Source organism: Toxotes jaculatrix, chromosome 3 (genome assembly GCF_017976425.1).
Source record: "Toxotes jaculatrix isolate fToxJac2 chromosome 3, fToxJac2.pri, whole genome shotgun sequence".
NCBI classification, from domain to species: domain Eukaryota; kingdom Metazoa; phylum Chordata; class Actinopteri; family Toxotidae; genus Toxotes; species Toxotes jaculatrix.
The window spans coordinates 18,405,585-18,425,527 of record NC_054396.1 but is presented as its reverse complement, the minus strand read 5'-3'; the positions used below and the strand labels follow the sequence as shown (position 1 = coordinate 18,425,527).

At 46.8% G+C, this 19,943-nt stretch overlaps 1 protein-coding gene across 1 annotated transcript in view; it reads left to right on the top strand.

Moving 5' to 3' along the window:
- cacna2d2a (calcium channel, voltage-dependent, alpha 2/delta subunit 2a) overlaps window positions 1–19,943 on the top strand; it is a 145,755-nt gene that overhangs the window by 61,499 nt on the left and 64,313 nt on the right. The window contains exon 4 of the mRNA XM_041032974.1: window positions 7,388–7,447. Within this exon, the coding sequence (XP_040888908.1) occupies window positions 7,388–7,447 (60 nt within the window). The remainder of the gene's footprint in view (window positions 1–7,387; window positions 7,448–19,943) is intronic.

Below are 19,943 nucleotides of genomic sequence, written 5' to 3'. Positions count from 1 at the left end.
AGACGTTCAGTCGCTGGTGTTGCTCTAGGCTTCAAATTTAATTTGGTTTCAATCTGCTGTAATTGCTTTGAGAGACGACCGTGTCTGCATGTTTTTCCTCTCTTATGTCTGCTTGAAGACTGGATAGGGTGCGTGTGCAAGTGGTAAGAGTGTGCATGGATGAGTATGACTGAAGGTGTCTACTCATGTGTGCGCATGTGTGTAAGTCCTGAACAAATGCCTGGCCACACACTGTCAACGATAGACTTTGTCAAACACCAGCTGCTGTCACTGGACTCTCTGGCACTTTGACAACGCTTTTGTCAGACACCATACACCTTCTCTTTGTAGCAGAAAAGACGGAGGATAGGGAGCGAGGTGTCTCTGCAAGACATCACAAAATATCTTTTTGGAAACGCATCATGACCTTTTAGGTGAATAATAACCTCTTTTATATGCCCTGAATGTGTAACTCCCCTCATCATTCTATCAGCAATCTAAAGTAAGAGGGAGCATAAATGAAGTAAAGGGCAAAAAGCAGACAGCAAAAATAAACCGTTTGCCCTTGAACTGCAGACAGTGCTGTGGTGAGGCGAGGTGAAAGGAAGGGTGCTAAGCTGATGGACTGAGATAATACTGGTATGACTGTGTAAAAAAAAAAAAAAAAAAAAAATCAGCTGCCGCCCCTCATCTCTTGGTTTTCTCCCATTTTCCATTTACCTCATTCGTGTCCTGAAGTCAGTCTGCTTGTTTCTATGAGCTTCATATGTATATGACCAGTGGTGATTGAGAGTGTGTCTTCCTGCACATGTACCGTATATACATGTGTGTGCACAGCCGTGCCTGGCTTCCAATCGAGATGGTGAGGAGTTTTAGCTGCTGCCATTGTTTCCTTGTTCATTCATTCGTGTGTGTGTTTTCACATAATCTGCGTGTTTTGACATTACTCGAGTTTTTGTCAAGATGTGACACAAATAGCAGATTGTTGAAATACAGAGTACACACATCAGCTCTCGGTCTTGTTCTGTTGTGTTTGTGTCTCAGGGAGCGGGTATACATATATATGTCACTCTCACCTCCGATCAAGGAGACATTTGCCCTGCATCTTGATGCTGTTTCGCACTGCTCGCGCCCGCTCAGCCTGCTGAGAAGGCGGAAGAAACAAGCAGGTCATCCAGGCAATCGCACACACCTGTTAACAGATGTGCAGACTAAAAGAGCAGTCATGTGCTCTGTTTCTGTCTGGTGGAATGTTGCTGGGCCTCTTTTATTTAACTTATTTTTAGCTATCGCTGCTTCCAGACAACGCGTATGCAGTTTTCTCCTTCTCAGTCACCTGCAAGGCCGATGCCTTATGGGCTGCTGAATAAACAAGACGTCTGAATCTTATTTTTTTTTTGTAAACGGTGCCTTTAGGCTCCCCTCCTCGCTCACACTGTCTCTGCTGTATGGTTGATGCCAGTAACAGCAGTAAAGGCCGGGCAGCAGTTTGGGCATGTCTGTGACTATCTGTCAAACAATGGACAGTGAGCCCGACCAGCCAGACACTCACATGTCACTGAGCTAATCCTGGCCCCATCTACACACCGCCCTGCCTGCACGCTCACCCTGAGCCCCCTGCTGGCCCCTGCATGTAGGACACTTGGCTAACTGCGAGCAGTCTGGGCTGCAGACCTTTGTGGTATTGACTCACTGTGATGCTCCTGCAGTGACCTTGTTTGACCTTTACATCTTTTAAATTTGCACTGGATATGCGCATTGTGATCTTTAGTATGCATGTGGTTTTGCATTTATGTGCACCTGAGAGTGAATGTTGTGATAGAACTGTTTGTAGAATTTATCCCATGGGAGGTTTAATTGAATTTACAGAGGTAGTTGCTCCAGTGAATGGTAATGTTTAGTACTACGGTCTTTGGCCTTGTTCTGTGCTATGTTGAGTCCGCCACTTAGCTTCAAAGGATTTGTGGTTTAACGAGTGAAATGCATATTATACTGAATGCAGTATCACAGATGAAACAAAAAGTGCACCAGTTAGAACAGAATTAAGATTGTTTTTATGAAGGTACTTCAGCAGTCAGTAATATATTAGATTAGCTCATTTGCTCTGACATAATCGTATTTTGATTATATCCACATTATAAACTTAGAAGTTGACTGATTAGTACACAAGAGCTTATGATCAAGGTCGATTATTTTCAGTGTAGCTCTGAAGAACCATTGTGAGGCAGTTTAGCTGGTGCAGAGAGCTACTGTATTGTTCCAAAGTAAAGACAGCTGCCTTTTTTGTCTCATTGAACTAGACACAGAAGCTTCAGCACAATGCTGACAATCTACTGTGGAAATATGGTGTTTATGTGGGCCTGTGTGCAGCGTAGAAAGGCTGGTGTTTGATTTTTGAAAAGCTCATGAGTTGCTGCTGCTGTGGGTAGGTGACAGCTCGCGTCTTCCAGATCCTGTCTCCGTGGAAACAGAAAGGAGTGGAGTTGGGAATGTGTCGCGATGAGAGAGGAAATGCAAAAGAAAGTGTTAACATTTCCGTTGTGGAGGGGGGAGATTATATGGTGGGGTGAGGAAGGGGGGGAAACAAAGGCACGGATTATCTCAGCACATGCTACAATAGCACTACACACACAGCTTCTGCGAACAGGCCTGCCACAGGGCGCTTTGGATCACAGAACAAAGACAGGGTCTCCCACCCATCCATGCAGATCCTCTGTCAGTGTTAGCTAATAAGGACTACAATACCCAGCTGCCTGTAGAAAACCAACCAGGGACCTGGAATTAAGGGTCATTATTTCTCCTCATTATGGACAGTTGCATTGTTTGACCACTCGGAAGTGAAGAGTCTATTCTTTTTGTCACTGTCCTCCTCCCAGTACTTTGTGACTGGAACTTGAAATGGGATGGGAATGGGATCTGTCATTTCAGTCACTCCACTGAGAGGAATGTGTAATAATGCGAGCAATAAAAACACGTCATAAGTTTTCAGGCTCCTTCCCATTTCACCCTGCGTTATTGGCGAGTTCTGCGCTCGGTGAAGTCAATTTAACTGTTTTCAAGTTGGCTTGTGACTGTGTTGTTGGAATTAATATGGCGTCAGAGGAGGGAGTAAGTTTGAGGGCAGTAAACTGAGACAGATGGAGAGAAATGGAGTACAGCATACGATGGCAGGAAAAAACAGCCGAGCGAAGAGGGGAGATAAAAGGATGGCGCGAGAATGAAAGGTGGTGGTGGGGGATGGCAGCGAGGGTGTGAGGTAAAGTGAGTTTGTGATGTTTTAAAATTCTGGAGTGGAAAGTCCCTCCATCTGTTATTGTGGGACGGTTCTGACTCAGTGATTTCTATGATTGGCCTTAATCCCGGCCGAGTGGAGAAGACAGAATGAAGAGCTTAAAGCAGACTGCTCTCACTCTGACAGGCTCCACTGGCTGCTGCTTTTGCTGCTGCTGCTGCTGCTGCTACTACTGGGGCTCACTGGCACGCTCAGTCTGCTGCCCCCTAATGGATTAAATGCTGCATGACACTGCACCTCTCTGCACTACTACAGCACATTCAGCAGCTTTTAAGGCCATAATACAGTGGTGACATTCTGATGTAACATGAATTGGTCAGCAGCCATGACACACAGCAGTTTTCCCTCAAATTTTAATGCTCCTTGTATCCTATACAATAATAATAATTATGTTCTCATATTTCACCATACACCATGGAAGCAATCCTGCCCATAGACAGATCATGTCCTTCACTTTGTCTCTCGATAAACTCCCTGATCCTTTAAGTGTCAGTAGCTATAGCAAAGGTGTAGTTTGTAGTGATGCTACGTCTGGGTATTTAATTCAACAATGTGGGAAGGACCCTTAAGCAAGCTGTTCTATATTTAGACATCTTTTTCTTTCTTTTTTTTTTTTTCACAAAGACCTTAGTGGCTCACCATTATGATTGTCTCTGTTCACAGCAGCCAATCAATGAAAAAATTTGCTAAGGGTCTTCCCTCGCTGTGTTAGCCACTCTGAGAAGGTTAAGTGACCTCAGTAGAGTCATTTCACAGTCTTTTGGTCCCCAAGGTGACTTTAGAGACTTTACAGAAACCGAGCGGAGGGGGTCATTTGGAACATGTTAAGTATCTCGATTCAAGGCTGCAATCACACGTACAGACCGTGTCGTGTTTTCTCAAGTGCCCTCTCACTCAAACACACACATTGTAGTGCTGTTTTGGAGTGTCCCTCCAGATCACACAGACGACAGTGTGGTGCGTCGAGTGCCCTTTAAGTTAATGCTCAGTGGAAGGGGCCTAACAGGCTGCAGCAACCACACAGGCGGCCCGGTGTCGAGTTGGCGCTCACCACAGCATGACGCTGTCCGTCCCTGGTGGGCTGTCATTCCCCTAGAAATAACATGACTTTGAGTGATTAAACTGCTCCCCTCTGGAACATAGCAAACTGAACAGTTATGAATATTAAAGATCCTAATCGCCTCATGCTGAGATTTTCGTTATTTTTTTTTCCCCTGCTGTCTTCTTGCTCTGCAAGTTCACAGTGAGGGATCGTGGCTTTTCACCGGCAGAGTTCTTCGACAGCCGAGACATCACCAAGCTGCACAGCCTGCTCTTTGGCTGTTTGTACAATTACACTGTCACCTGCACCATTATATACAGTGTTTGCATACATGACAGACTCCATTGTGTGTTGTTTAAGGCTGCAGACCTCGTGGAGGCACTTCACATGCCACTATCCATTACAGAGTTGTGTTTATGGTTCCTGACCTTGCCTGAAGCCTCGATGACAAATGGCCCAACATGTGATGCATTTTGTGTCAAGGTTACAGTGGCAATAACATTAGAGGCCCGTGCCCATGTTGTCGACTCTCCTGGTGTCTTTGTTCCTCATTGCTGTAGTGTTATTTGCTGTGTTGTGTGGGCCTGTACTGAGCTTATCTGTGCTGTACTATGCTGATCTCACTATGCTCATCCAGTGCTCTAAGCTGCTTGGGCTCCAGCCACCAGCATAGATGATATATCCCTGCCCCCCTCCTTCCCACATCTCTCACTCTGATTCATTGGCTGTTTGTGTTGCCCATCCATCTGGGCCAACACAGAGGAAGGAAAGACACATGAAGACACATGGCTGTTTTGGAGCACAGGGACTGCATTAAGCTGCTAGGGAAGAGATAGGGTCCCAGAGAAATGGTGGCCTACTGGGGGCAGAAGGAGGAAGAATAGGGCGGGAGAGGCAGCTGGAGAAACAGAGAACTGCAAAAAAAGAAAAAGACGTGTGGGCTACTCAGGGGGAGAGAAATGGATTTTCTGAAGGGACAAAGTAGAGATTCTTACTGACAGATTAAATGCTGAGAAAAAGACTGAGCCAAGGGGATGAAAGGGTAGTTAGATCATAGATCATGATGGAGAGCTGAGGGGAAAAAAAACGATGGAAACTGTTCTGCAATGCAACTTATTTTTTTATGTCCTTAAAAATAACAGTTGATGTGAAAGAGGGTAACATCATATGGCTTTAATATTCAGGCTAATCTCAGACGAGGAAATGCAGTGAGATTATTGTTCAGCTACTCTGTGTTTATCCCTAATTGAAAAAAGCAGTGTTATAGTTTCACGAAGAGATTACTACTGTGGCGCTGCCCTTTAGCAAGGCTGACCCTCTCTAACGAAAAGCCACACAATTACTGTCTTTTCTAATGGACTCTTTGGTAATAATTTCAATGGGCTAATTAGATCCACATTTCATTGTTTCATTTGCCTATTGTCTCATTAGGAAATGAATGAAATCTTATCATTGTTATTTAAGGCTTGTTCAGGTGATTAAAAGCACAATGCAAACGCAGAAAGACACAGAGGACTGATCCACACTTTCTGCTATTATGCGCCACAAATTAGGTTAGTGATATCGCATTATGTACATACTTTAAACCATTATTATGCTCTGCTAATGTCCCTATACGACATGCGTAAGAGCTCGGACTAATATTCTCTGCCTGGTGTGTATGTGTGTTGAGAGGAGGTGGAGCAGTACCACTGTGCATCTGTGAGTGGGAGGGTCTGCTGAGATCAGGTGGGCGGGGCTCCTAATAGAAATAGGACAGCTTTCACAATGATGAAAGTTTACGTCTTGTGTGTTTTTGGTAGATAAAAAGCCTCCCGCGGTAGGGCAATGGGGACCTTCAGTGTGGCTCCACAAATGAATGAGCTCTTACTGGAGGTCTAAATAGGGTTAGTAATTTTAGAGCCGTGGGACTGTACGGCTGATCACACTATTCTGGGACAGGAACAAGATCGCCCCCTAGAGGCCTGGGGAAACCTAGATACTGAAGCATGGAAGGGAGGGAGGGAGCAAGCAAGCCATGTACTGTGTGGAAAGAGAGAGAATCCAAGGCTTCACCATATTTGCCACTTGGATGACTTCCTATATGAGAAGCCTACATACAGTAAGCTTCTTCAGAGATAAGCCTAAGCTACATCATGGCAAATGATGTTACTCTATTAAAGGATATTTTTATGACCATATCATTGAGTAGTGGTGTTTGATACTAGTTTATGATGTTGGTTGTGTTAGGGCTTTATTTGCATGAAGCCGTAACTAACACCCTTCTGTTGCTGTGACAGTGACAGTAACAACATGACAGTAGCTAAAAGCATGAATTTTGAACAACAAATGTTACCTTTCTAGTAAATATCTACTTCATATCTACAAGGATGGGCAAATGTCTTGTTGGCTTGTTAGCAAAACAAACATCGAGCAGGGAAAAGAGCACACAGCTTAAAAACTAACCTGCAAGTGTAAAGATCAGTCAGAGTGGATTTGGAAGAGTGTGGCTCTACCTCTGTACCACAAATAAAAACGGCCTCTACCTTGACTTGTTTCTAGCACAAGTTTGTTTACATAATGTTTCATACCTCTGCCATCTTAGCTGTCAGTCATACAAATACACATGCAGTTTTCTTGCAAGGCATCTCAGCACAATATGCAACAACACTTTCGGTACATGATCTTCAAACTCCCTTAATTTTGTTTTGTATTTATAATGATAAAAAAAAATTCTCGGATGTTGATGCTCATGTCTAGGATTTATTATTCAATAGGTCTGTTGTTTTTGAAGATAATAAAAAGCAAATACCTTAAATTTGATAAATTTGGAGAACAGCAACAGCATTCAAAACACAAATATGTGTACAAATATTTTTTGGGGGGACCATGTTGGGTTTGGTCTTCCTTCTCTGAATAAACCTGCTAATTTACAGCTGTATTGGCTTTTGTAGGGAACAAGGGCACCATCCTCATCTGTTTCTCTCTCTCTCTCTCTCTCTCTCTCTCACACACACACACACACACACACACACACATATCAATGTCCTATTGACTTTTGACACTCACGCTGCTGCTTTTGTGTTTCCTTGTAGAAACTGGCCAAGGAGGCGGAGCTGCTTCAGAAGGAGCATGTATGGCAAGACGGTGTGACGGTAAAGTAGGACACCTGCTCTTCTCTCTACTTCTCCAAGACCTCTTCTTTCTTTTTTTCCCCCCCTTTCCTTTTTTAGGCAAACTGGTTAATCTGCCCATACCCATCTGTTTTCCAATTTCCCCTCAGTTTAGCTGTTTTACTTGTAAACCTTTAATGACAATGTGATCAGCATCACAGAGACAATGTTGAAAAACAGTAATGTACACAAACACAGTGTATGCGCGTATATACACACACACTACAATTGCTTATTTTTGGGATTGTTATTTTCGAGGACTTTCAGTATTATCCAAGAGCTTTTCGTCCGTTTTGTTTCACTGGACTCATTAAGTTGGACATTGCTTTCTCTTGCAGCTGACCTTTAAAACACTAGAGATCCTCTTAAAATTAAAAAAAAAAACAAAGAAAAAATGGTATTACTCTGGTTTATATGTTTGTCTGTGCGTGTGTTTGTGAGCCACCGTGCTCCACTGACTCTCAAATTAGCAAACAGTCAGATGCCCCACAAACGTGCATGCATACTGATGCACACATACACACATATATATAGCCTCACCCGACAAATACACATGCACATTCCCTACTGTCATATCCTCTGTCTCCAGGGAGACGAGCTCGCTGTCATGGTACACTTCCCACAAATGGATTTTTAACCCCGCGCCTCCTGGGGGATATTTGAGAAAAGGCTTTAACTGATTTAAAACGAATAATTATGAGCCCTACTTCCCTGCAAAGTCCATTTTTATTCATGGTTGCTTACACTCTGAAGCTGTAGTCTTGGGGTTGCTGGACTGCACCCCTCCCTCCCTGCTGGTCCGGGGGTTGGGGGGAGCTGCAGTGCGGCTGTCCCTTCATCTTAGGCATGAGGGGGGGTTGATGCCTGCCCCTCCCTGCCCGGCTCCAATGCACCTCAATCGGATGTGTAGCCATGCAGGACGTGGAGCCTGGGTCACAGTGACCACACACAGCACACCTGTTCATAAGAAGCTGCATCCAATATGGCATCAATACCTCCTCGGGTAGAAAAGCCAGCACTCTTTTTAATCCACCCGTCCTCACCCCACCCCTGTCTCCCTCTTTTTCTACTCTTTCTCCTTTCTGTCTCCCATTTCTACCTCTCTTCCTGACCATTCGCCAGCCTCATTTCCACAATCGCAACCTCCCATCACATTCATGTACCTTTTTTCTTATCTGTATGTGTCTTTAATCAGGCATGAAAACAGTTGGAATATATCATACTGTTGCAAATACTGCAAATGAATCCTAATGTTGCTCTTCTATTAATAATGTATTGGAGCTGATTTCATTTGCCTTTATTATTAGGCCAGGTAATGAATCTCAGCAGGGGCGACTGTGAAACCATTAAAAAAAAAATCTCACAAAGAGGTAGAGGGGGGGGGAGGAAAGGAGGAGGGGGAGAGGTAGATATGCCACATTCTTGCAAAAAGATTTTTCCTGTTTGTAGATTTTGTGTTTTCCTAATTTCTCTTTGGGTGAACACTCTGCTGACTGACACTCTAATTAGATTAGGGCTGCATGCTCTTTGGGCATATTAGGAGAAATGTGTCGCATCTTAAAGAGCAGTCTGTCAAATGAAGAGAAAAGGTGTTTATGCATGAGAGACAGTGCGTTTTGATAGAATTTGTGAGTCTGTGTGTGTGCGTGCTCCGCTGTGGGTTGGAAAAGCATAATGTGGTTGTTTGTGTTTGTCGGCGAGCGGGTATTTATTTGTATGTGTTTATTAACGGCAGGTTCTGTACCTGGCCCAGCCCATCTGCTTGCCTCGCCAAACTGGTGACATCATAGAAACTCAATGACACGCCTGTTCCTCATAGCGGCTGCTACCGCAGCTGTTACCGTAGCAATGGGAAGACCTCACTCTTTTTCTCTCTCTCGTCCTCACACACACATTTAAGCCTTTTCCTGGTCTAACTGCAGAGCCAGTTTTCTGACCATCGCAACTGCTGGACATTATGGATGTCAAAATGTTGATCGTAACAACTGTTGTGATGGTCGTTCAGGGTTTTAAATCCATTGGAATGAAATGGTGTGTGAAATAGACATTAAAGTGTTGGATTGCCACTGATTTCTCAAGGTCAGGTGCCCATCCCTCTGTGACACTCGACTATTGTGTTGGCAGTAGAGCCATCCCAGGGCAACACTGTCATTTCAATGCTGCTTTGCAATTCTGATCAGGACGAGGGAGAACCAGCAACTTCAGAGCCAAATATCAAAACTCTTATTTTTTGTTTTGTAAACAGAAAATCTGTTTTGACCCACTTGCCAGATGTGTGTATACATATACAATGTTTAGGAGGTGATATAAATGTTGCTTTTCCACAGAGAAAGTCAAAATGCATTGTGAAAGTTCGAAATGTTGCTGAAATGCTTTACTTCTTTTAATAGTTTTCCTCCCACTGTTAGTGACTTTTTAAGCTACATTTACAGTAAAAAAAAAAAGTCCATCTTGCCTTAACAGTCAAATTTAAGTCCTTTTTTTTGTTTTTTTCACAAAAACACGAATTGAACATAAACATTTGATACACAATATCAAATGCGAAGACTTAGTCATCCACTTAAGAAACTTAAAAAATATACAAAAAAATTACTGAATGCAAAATATATCAAAGGCTCCAGCTTAAGAAATTCTTAGTTGGCTAATATTCATAGGATTTATTTGACCAATTGATTGGTTGATTGAAGCTCAAAAGTAACTAAAATTGTTCTATTAATGTTCCTCTAATGATTCAGTCCACTCATGCAGACTCATTTTTTTAAAAATGTAGTTCTTATAAAAGAGCAGACCATAATAATTAAGTAATAACTGATAACTCTAATTCCACATAAAATGACTAAATGTCAACAAAAAAATCTCTCTAGACCGAGACCTTGGGGACTGATCAGTTATTAAGTAAGAGACTAGGCAGCCCTACAAAAATTATTGTTCAGCTTCAGACTGTAGACAAAGTACAGGTGCTCTGATTAAAAATAACACACTGTAACTGTCACGGCTATGGGAGGCAAGGACTAGGACCCAAATGCACGACCCCTCAGACGTAGTCCAAAATACTAATTATTTATTCGAACAAAGTATCAACAGAAAATCACTCACGAAGGAGGAAGGCAAACCAACTGGACAAAGTAACAAAAGATCACCCATAAAGGGGAAAAAGGCACTAAAATTAATACAAAACCTGACCTGGGAAACGATGGCTTGGGAAAACAAGATCTCTGGACAAGAAACGAGACTAGAGACAAAGGCATAAGACAGAACATGGGACACGGCATGGAACACGGCAGGAGACAAAGGCATGGAACACGCCATGAGACGAAAACGAACTGACACTGGACAAGGGGAAACGCAGACTATATATACACAACAGGTAAGGGGAAACAGGTGGAAACAATTAGGGCGGGGAAAATAATTACAAAAGCGGGAAACAAGACAAAGACACACAAGGGCAATGATTTCAAAATAAAACAGGAACCCACAAGACAATATAGACACCAGACAAAAACATAACATAATTTACAGACTAAGACAGTAAGTAAAACGAGGCATGATACACAAGAACTAAACTTTCCAAAATAAAACTAAACTGAAACTGAAAATGTCCAAAAGTCCACCAAAGAGTTCCAAAAACAGCCCCCTTAGGGGCTAGTCATGACAGTACCCCCCCCACCCCCAAGGGCCGGCTTCCAGACGACCCACAGTCAGACCTGAAACACTATGCAGGGTGGGTGGAGGGGGTCTGGAGGAGGGAGTCAGGGGACAGCAATCAGAGAGCTGGTGAGAGAGGCACGAGACCTCAGGTGGGCGGCCTAGGTGCCAAAACAGGGCAGGACAGGAGACCTCAGGCGGGCGGCCTGGAGGTTGAATCTGGGCGGGACAGGAGACCTCAAGCGGACGGCCTGAAGGTTGAATCAGGGCAGGACAGGAGACCTCAGGCGGACGGCTTGGAGGTTGGATCGGGGCAGGACAGGAGACCTCAGGTGGACGGCCTGGAGGTTGAGCCAGGGCATGTGAGGTAACCTCAGGCGGACAGCCTGGAGGTTGAATCAGGGCAGGACAGGGGATCTCAGGCGGACGGCCTGGGTGCCAAACCCGGGCAGGACAGGAGACCTCAGGCGGACGGCCTGGAGGTTGAGCCAGGGCATGTGAGGTAACCTCAGGCGGACGGCCTGGAGGTTGAATCAGGGCAGGACAGGGGACCTCAGGCAGACGGCCTGGGTGCCAAACCCGGGCAGGACAGGAGACCTCAGGCGGACGGCCTGGAGGTTGAGCCAGGGCATGTGAGGTAACCTCAGGCTGACGGCCTGGAGGTTGAATCAGGGCAGGACAGGGGACCTCAGGCGGACGGCCTGGGTGCCAAACCCGGGCAGGACAGGAGACCTCAGGCGGACGGCCTGGAGGTTGAGACAGGGCATGTGAGGTAACCTGAGGCGGACGGCCTGGAGGTTGAATCAGGGCAGGACAGGGGACCTCAGGCAGACGGCCTGGGTGCCAAACCCGGGCAGGACAGGAGACCTCAGGCGGACGGCCTGGAGGTTGAGCCAGGGCATGTGAGGTAACCTCAGGCTGACGGCCTGGAGGTTGAATCAGGGCAGGACAGGGGACCTCAGGCGGACGGCCTGGGTGCCAAACCCGGGCAGGACAGGAGACCTCAGGCGGACGGCCTGGAGGTTGAGCCAATTCAGATGAGGTGACCTCAGGTGGACGAACCAGAGGCCAGACAGAATGGTGAAGACACTGGGGAGGCTGACCAGGAGGCTGGACAGACAGGCGAAGGCGCTTAGGAGACTGACCGGACAGGTGAAGCAGCTCAGGACGACGGCGGCGGCAAAGGCGAGCCACCACTGGAGGTGAGGCTGGAGGGTGACGGGGGTGAAGACGAGTCCCCTCCGGAGATGAAGAGGCAGCTGACTGGGGAGCAGGTGTCGGCCGGATCGCCAACTGGAGTCGCGGAACAGGTGTCGGTCGGACCACTGACTGGAGTCGAGGAGCGGGTGTCGGCCGTGCTGCCGGCTGGGCGCGTGGAGCGGGTGTCGGCCGGACCGCCAGCTGGATGCGTGGAGCAGGTGTCAGCCGGACCGCCAGCTGGAGTGGAGCAGCAGGTGTTGGCTGGACCGCCGACTGCAGACGTGAGGCAGATGTCGCCCGGGCTGCCAACAGGACGCGTGGAGCAGGTGTCGGTCGTGCCGCCGGCTGGGCACGTGGAGCAGGTGTCACCCGGACCGCCGGCTGGGCGCGTGGAGCAGGTGTCGGCTGGACCGCCGACAGGACGCGTGGAGCAGGTGTCGGCCGGACCGCCGGCTGGAAACGAGGGACAGGTGCCAGCCGGACCGCTGATGGGAGACGAGGAACTGATGTCGGCCGGATCGCCAACTGGAGTCGCGGAACAGGTGTCGGTCGGACCACTGACTGGAGTCGAGGAGCGGGTGTCGGCCGTGCTGCCGGCTGGGCGCGTGGAGCAGGTGTCGGCCAGGCGCGTGGAGCGGGTGTCGGCTGGACCGCCGGCTGGACGCGTGGAGCAGGTGTCAGCCGGACCGCCAGCTGGAGTGGAGCAGCAGGTGTCGGCAGGACCGCCGACTGCAGACGTGAGGCAGATGTCGACCGGGCTGCCAACAGGACGCGTGGAGCAGGTGTCGGTCGTGCCGCCAGCTGGGCACGTGGAGCAGGTGTCACCCGGACCGCCGGCTGGGCGCGTGGAGCAGGTGTCGGCTGGACCGCCGACAGGACGCGTGGAGCAGGTGTCGGCCGGACCGCCGGCTGGAAACGAGGGACAGGTGCCAGCCGGACCGCTGATGGGAGACGAGGAACTGATGTCGGCCGCACCGCCGACAGGAGACGTGAAACAGGTGTCAGCCGGGCCGCCACCTGGAGACGAGGAACAGGTATCGGCCGGACTGCTGACGGGAGACAAGGAACTGAGGTCAGCCGGACCGCGGACAGGAGACGTGAAACAGGTGTCAGCCGGGCCGCCGCCTGGAGACGAGGAACTGATGTCGGCCGGACCACAGGCAGGAGACGTGAAGCAGGTGTCAGCCGGACCACCGACTGGAGTCGAGGAGCGGGTGTCAGCCGTGCTGCCGGTTGGGTGTGTGGAGGAGGTGTCGGCCGGACCGCCGGCTGGAGTGGAGGAGCAGGTGTCGGCCGGACCACCGACTGCAGACGTGAGGCAGATGTCGACCGGGCTGCCAACAGGAACCGTGGAGCAGGTGTTGCCCGGACCGCCGGCTGGGCGCGTGGAGCAGGTGTTGGCCGGACCGCCGACAGGACGCGTGGAGCAGGTGTCGGCTGGACCGCCGGCTGGAAACGAGGGACAGGTGCCAGCCGGACCGCTGATGGAAGACGAGGAACTGATGTCGGCCGGACCGCCAACAGGAGACGTGAAACAGGTGTCAGCCGGGCCGCCACCTGGAGACGAGGGACAGGTGTTGGCTGGACCGCTGACGGGAGACGAGGAACTGAGGTCAGCCGGACCGTGGACAGGAGACGTGAAACAGGTGTCAGCCGGGCCGCTGCCTGGAGACGAGGAACTGATGTCGGCCGGACCACTGGCAGGAGTCGTGGAGTGGGTGTTGGCCAGACCGCCGGCTGGACGCGTGGAGCACGTGTCGGCCAGACCGCCGGCTGGAGTGGAGGAGCAGGTGTCGGCCGGACCGCCGACTGCAGACGTGAGGCAGATGTCGACCGGGCTGCCAACAGGAACCGTGGAGCAGGTGTTGCCCGGACCGCCGGCCGGGCGCGTGGAGCAGGTGTCGGCCGGACCGCCGACAGGACGCGTGGAGCAGGTGTCGGCTGGACCGCCGGCTGGAAACGAGGGACAGGTGCCAGCCGGACCGCTGATGGGAGACGAGGAACTGATGTCGGCCGGACCGCCGACAGGAGACGTGAAACAGGTGTCAGCCGGGCCGCCACCTGGAGACGAGGGACAGGTGTTGGCCGGACCGCTGACGGGAGACGAGGAACTGAGGTCGGCCGGACCGTGGACAGGAGACGTGAAACAGGTGTCAGCTGGGCTGCCGCCTGGAGACGAGGAACTGATGTCGGCCGGACCGCTGGCAGGAGACGTGAAGCAGGTGTCAGCCGGACCGCCGACTGGAGAGGGGGGGACAGGTGTCGGCCGGACCGCTCACGGGAGATGAGGAACTGATGTCAGCCGGACTGCCGACCAGAGACGTGGCCGGGATCCCCGATGCAGGGACAGGGGAGGCTGGTTGGCCCGAGGCTAGCTGATTGGGAGGCTGGCCGGGGAATTATCTTACTCCCGAAGTACTTGACCAGTTTGCTTTTAAAACCATGGGTGTCGACCAGAGCCGGATCAGACAGGGACAGTCCCGACAATATGGCGACCTCTGGAAACACATGCAAAATCCATGGTTTTTCCATCACTAGGTCGCGGAGCATTTCCCGACCCCAATTCCACTCCCAGTAGCTTGTTCCGGACTGCATAAGCTTAAGAGCCTGCTAAGATGGGGGGAGGTCTCAGAAAGCTCTTCACTAGCAGCTTTCATTTCCAAATAATCTTTGGACATGGACAAAAACTTGAGTTTCAAGTCTGTGATGGGGTCTGCTGGGTCCATTCTGGTCAGTTCGTTCTGTCACAGCTATGGGAGGCAAGGACTAGGACCCAAATGCACGACCCCTCAGACGTAGTCTAAGATACTAATTATTTACTCACAAAGTATTAACAGAAAATCACTCACGAAGGAGGAAGGCAAACCAACTGGACAAAGTAACAAACAAAAGATCACCCATAAAGGGGAAAAAGGCAATATAGACACCAGACGAAAACATAACATAATTTACAGACTAAGACAGTAAGTAAAACGAGGCATGATACACAAGAACTAAACTTTCCAAAATAAAACTAAACTGAAACTGAAAATGTCCAAAAGTCCACCAAAGAGTTCCAAAAACAGCCCCCTTAGGGGCTAGTCATGACAGTAACTTTGTTATCCCCTGAACAAAACTTGAAGGCAACTGACATTCAGTCGGTAATAAATTGTGACACATTAGCAGATTGATTTGCTAAAATGTAATTTGTTATCTGAACTAAATGTTTTCAGTAGTTATGTGTGGATTGTGGATATCTCTAATTTAAATCCAGTTAAGCTTTTAGATGATAAAATGGCTTGGTGACATCTGCAATGCCATTAATATAGATACAGTATCTTAAAAGGATTTCTTCCCAGTAAAGATGTATTTGAAGATATCTTGAATTATTGTTATGACTGATCACAATGTAATTATGAGTCCATAATTTATTTCTAGATATCTTAATGGATTCTCTGTGTTAAAGTGGGTTGTCATGTATTGGCAAGACCCTTTTTTAAAGTGACAGTGGAGAAGTTTTACAATTTTCTGTCCAAAACTAGAAAAAAAAGAACAAAAATTCACAGGTGCTTCTTTTATGTCTTTGCATGCAGTTTGAACGTGAACACTTGTGAGGTTGGCCTAGTTTAGCTCAGGTCATGCATGTGTGTGAGTTCAGTGAGTGTGACTAATGCTCAGGGTTTAATATTTTGTAATAGTTTGCCTACGGTTAACGATTCTCTTCGCAAGGACAGTGCAAACAAAAGCCTAATGATTATACAATCATTAGAACTACTCCACCCATCGCTCAAGTACATTATTCAACAAACTCATTATTTTCTTTTTTTTATATACATTAGGGAACTTCAGCAACATGTGAGTTTACAAAGTGTTGTTTGTTTTGTGTTGTGCTATTCTTATGGCTTTTGTAACATAAATTATGGATTCAGGCAGCTGTGTTCAGAGAAAAAGCTCTAAAAAACTAGCTGGTGAACATAGGGAACCATTTAACTGCTAAAGAGCCAGATATTTCCCTCAGGAGTTTATGGGGATGGAAAACCGAGGTAAAAGGCAGATATGTGACTTAATTCACCAGGTGGCCAGAAACACAATTACAAATAAATACTTGTGTTGCTTTGTGTCTACTGGATGTGGAAATTTGCCTTTGTTACACTGCTAAAAAGTTCACTATATCAACTAGCTTCCTTCAAGTGGCCAAAAGAAAAGGTTATTGCAGGTTTAAGGATTTATTTTTCTGTCTTTAGCCTCTATTGCTCCTACAAAAACACCCAGTGATTGAGCTAAGGTTGGATAATGCCAACCTCTGAATTACACAAGTTTTTGTTATTCTGTTGAAGTTGAAAAACAAGTTGAAAAAATTGTAAAACTACCCCAAAACCAGACTATGTTTCTGACTTTACAAAATGGAAAATTGTCTCTCTGGTCAATTATATATTATCAGCAATGTGATTATCAATCAATTGTTTAACCACTCTTCTCCCATCATATAGAGACTTCAGATGATGACCACAGTTGCTTAGCTGAAGGAGGGTTGACACAAAGTGCAACACATTGGAACAGAGACACGAGATTGGAGGAAGAAAAAAAAGGATGGAGATTGTGGAGATTGGAGGAAGACATGTAGTTTCCATCAGATTGTGATGTGGCAGCTGCTGTACGTTTGAAATGCATTAGTGCTAATAGCTGTGCCATTAGGGGAGAGAGAGAGGCACTCTGTTGATGGGTTGCCATGATGAAACCAGGGAGAGGGGGGTGACAAAGAGAGACATGGAAGGAGAGAGAGGTGTAAGTGAGAAAGCAAGCAAGTGAGGGAAGAAGGTATAAGAGATGGAGAAAACGGGAAACAGAGATGGAGCCATCTTCCAGGCCATTTACTGCAATCATCACTCTCTAATCAATCAAGCCAATCTCTCCTTTTCTTTGTCTTCTTCTCTCTCTGCCTCTTTCTTTCCTCATCTCCACTCAGCCACCCACTATCGTACATAACACAGTGGTATTCATGTACCTCTTTCTTGCTCTCCACGCATGTCTGTTTGTCTGTATCCTTGTAATACCTACACACGGTATTCATACAGTGCGTAGCCCACAGCATTCGCCCTCCAATTCTGATAACCTTTACTGTTGTGAATCGTCTTTTGCCAATTATTTGCCTTTGATTCTGTAAAATTTCTCAAATTTTAGAGGGGATCAACGGTAGCTACATTTTCCTGATATTTCAGACACATTTACTGTCCTAAAAACACAATAGGTCCCCTCAGAGGTGTAACATGACCTTAAGTGGTAGGGGTGAGAGTAGCAAGGGTTTGTTCACTTGACCAAGTTCGGCTCCTTTCATAATGCCTCTATTTGAGATAATTGGCCCTTCAGAGGAAATGAGTGAAAATCATTGTGGCGACTCTCAGCCCAGCCCTCGAAGCTACCAGCTCCATTAGCCACAGAATACATTAGTCTTATGAGGGCTGCCTTGGACAGATTCAAATTCAGATTCTAGTAAAATAGACAGAAATGAAGGGACGCCTCACTCTGGCATTGTTTCATCACTCTCAGCTCTCAACATGTTAATGTTCTGTTATTTCACCTCTTTTCTTTTCCTTTTTCTTTTTTTTTTTTTGTCTTTTGGAAATGTTGCCAAACCCCCATTTTCACCTAACCAGGGAGCAATGGACAATTTGTCCAACCGCGTGTATTTTAGTATTTTTTTTTTAGCAAATCGTGACAATTTTCCTTCTCACTGCTCCCAATGGTAAAAGTGAACCAATAGCAGAATATGCACAGAGCAACGATTGGCAAGCCAGGTGATGGATCCGCAAGAGATGGGTGCTGGTTTTCTTTTTTCATGCACCGACCGTCACGTTGTGCTGATTTTCCTTGTAATGTATTTCCTGAGCTGCATATCTCGTTTTGAAAGTTAGATGCAGACCTTATAAAGCAAAAGTAGAATAAAATAGATTTTGTCTTGTGTCAGCACCACAACCACCAAAACTCAAAAGGCTCTCCACAGCAGAGGAGGCCCAAAACGGGGAGGGGTGACTATAGCTATGTGAGCCCTTTTAAAATGCACAGTGCTTATTTCAAACACTGATAAGCATAGCTATATTCTATAATCACACATAAACTGCATCTGTTTTCACTGTGAGCAGGTTTTTTTTTTCTCTTTTTCTTTTTTTTTTTTTTACTTCGCAGCCTGCCGAGCACGTAATGGAACTCATAAACAGTGTTATCACTGAATCCTGAGCCATGGAACAGACTTCCATCTGCTTGCCACTGGAAGGGAAAGAAATGAGTAGGGGCTATGTGGAGAGAAATTCCTACACAGTACACAATTTAGCAGAATTTCCCCCACTATCAAATGTATCTGATGATGCGGGTAACTCAGTAGAAACTGGACCGAGCTTTCACTCAACACTTAGATGCATCTGAAATGGATGCTTACACACCCACCAACAAAAGGAAAGCAGGAGGTTCACGCTGTGAACGTGTGTGTGGCTCAAGCCACATCAGTCGATTGATCAGTTTGTATTATGTCAATAGCGACTTCACCTTAAACTCCCATTTTGACTGCAGTTTCTCCCTCCTCCTGAGCTCCCCAGTCCCTCTGTCATCTCCTTTCTTGGTGCCTTCCCTCGCTTTTCTGTCAACAGCTGCTCTGCTCACAGCTTTGATCAGGCTTCTGGTTGCTGTGGTGACCCAACAGTTTGGTAATTTCAGCTCCTTGATTGCAGACTGCTGTAATTTGTTTAAGTGGTGCTCTCCAAGGTAGAAATGTACTTTTCTCCTGTTTTTTCTTCCCTGCTCCATCTCTTTTCTCTCTGCCTCCCCTTTTTTTTGTTCACATCTCACCCCTAATGTTTCTCTGCTGCTTCAAGAGAGGCGTCTTGAAAACTCATGCTGTTCCACACTCAAGTAGGGGGACAATGGCGAAGTCTAAGATGACTAAGAATGGTAAAAATGCTAAAGTTCGGGAACAGGTAATGAGAAAGGCTAAGATAAAAAGAACACAGAGAAAGAGAAAAGTTCAGGTGTGTCAGTAAGCCTTCAGTCGGCAGGAGTTTGGCCAACTGTGATACAGCCTGCAAGCCAGGAGGGAGGGTTGAGAGAGTGGCCCCCATGTCTAAATCCCACTGATCGATCCCCCTGGCTGACAGGAGATGGGAATCAATAGTCAGAGAAATCCAGTGAGCCACACTGCAGACCTTGATTTTCCCATTTCAACACATGGCCAACACCCATGAAATGTTATTTTAAAGGGTAAACCTGCTGCCTCTTGGCCCTTCTGGTCAAAGTAAAATAGACTAATGGTACTCAAAATAGTTTTCTGTACTTCAGTATTTTCTGTCATTTTTTAATTTTTTTTTTTTTTTTTTTTGCTTTGTTTTACATAGACATTGATGTATTTTGTCTTAGAACTTAAATTATTAAGTGATAAATTAATTTTAGAGCTGACAGTAGAGAGATAACAGAAAATTAAGGGAGAGAGTGACAGGAAATAACATGGCAGCAATACTACAGCAATAACCCTAGTCCCCAACTGGACCAGAAGCTGATGGTCTGTGCCTTAAATCTCTAGGTCACCAGGGCACTCAACCACAATTTTAATAATTCATTAAGTCAAAGATGATGTACAAAAAACAGCAATGGCTGCTTTCAGCTTCTA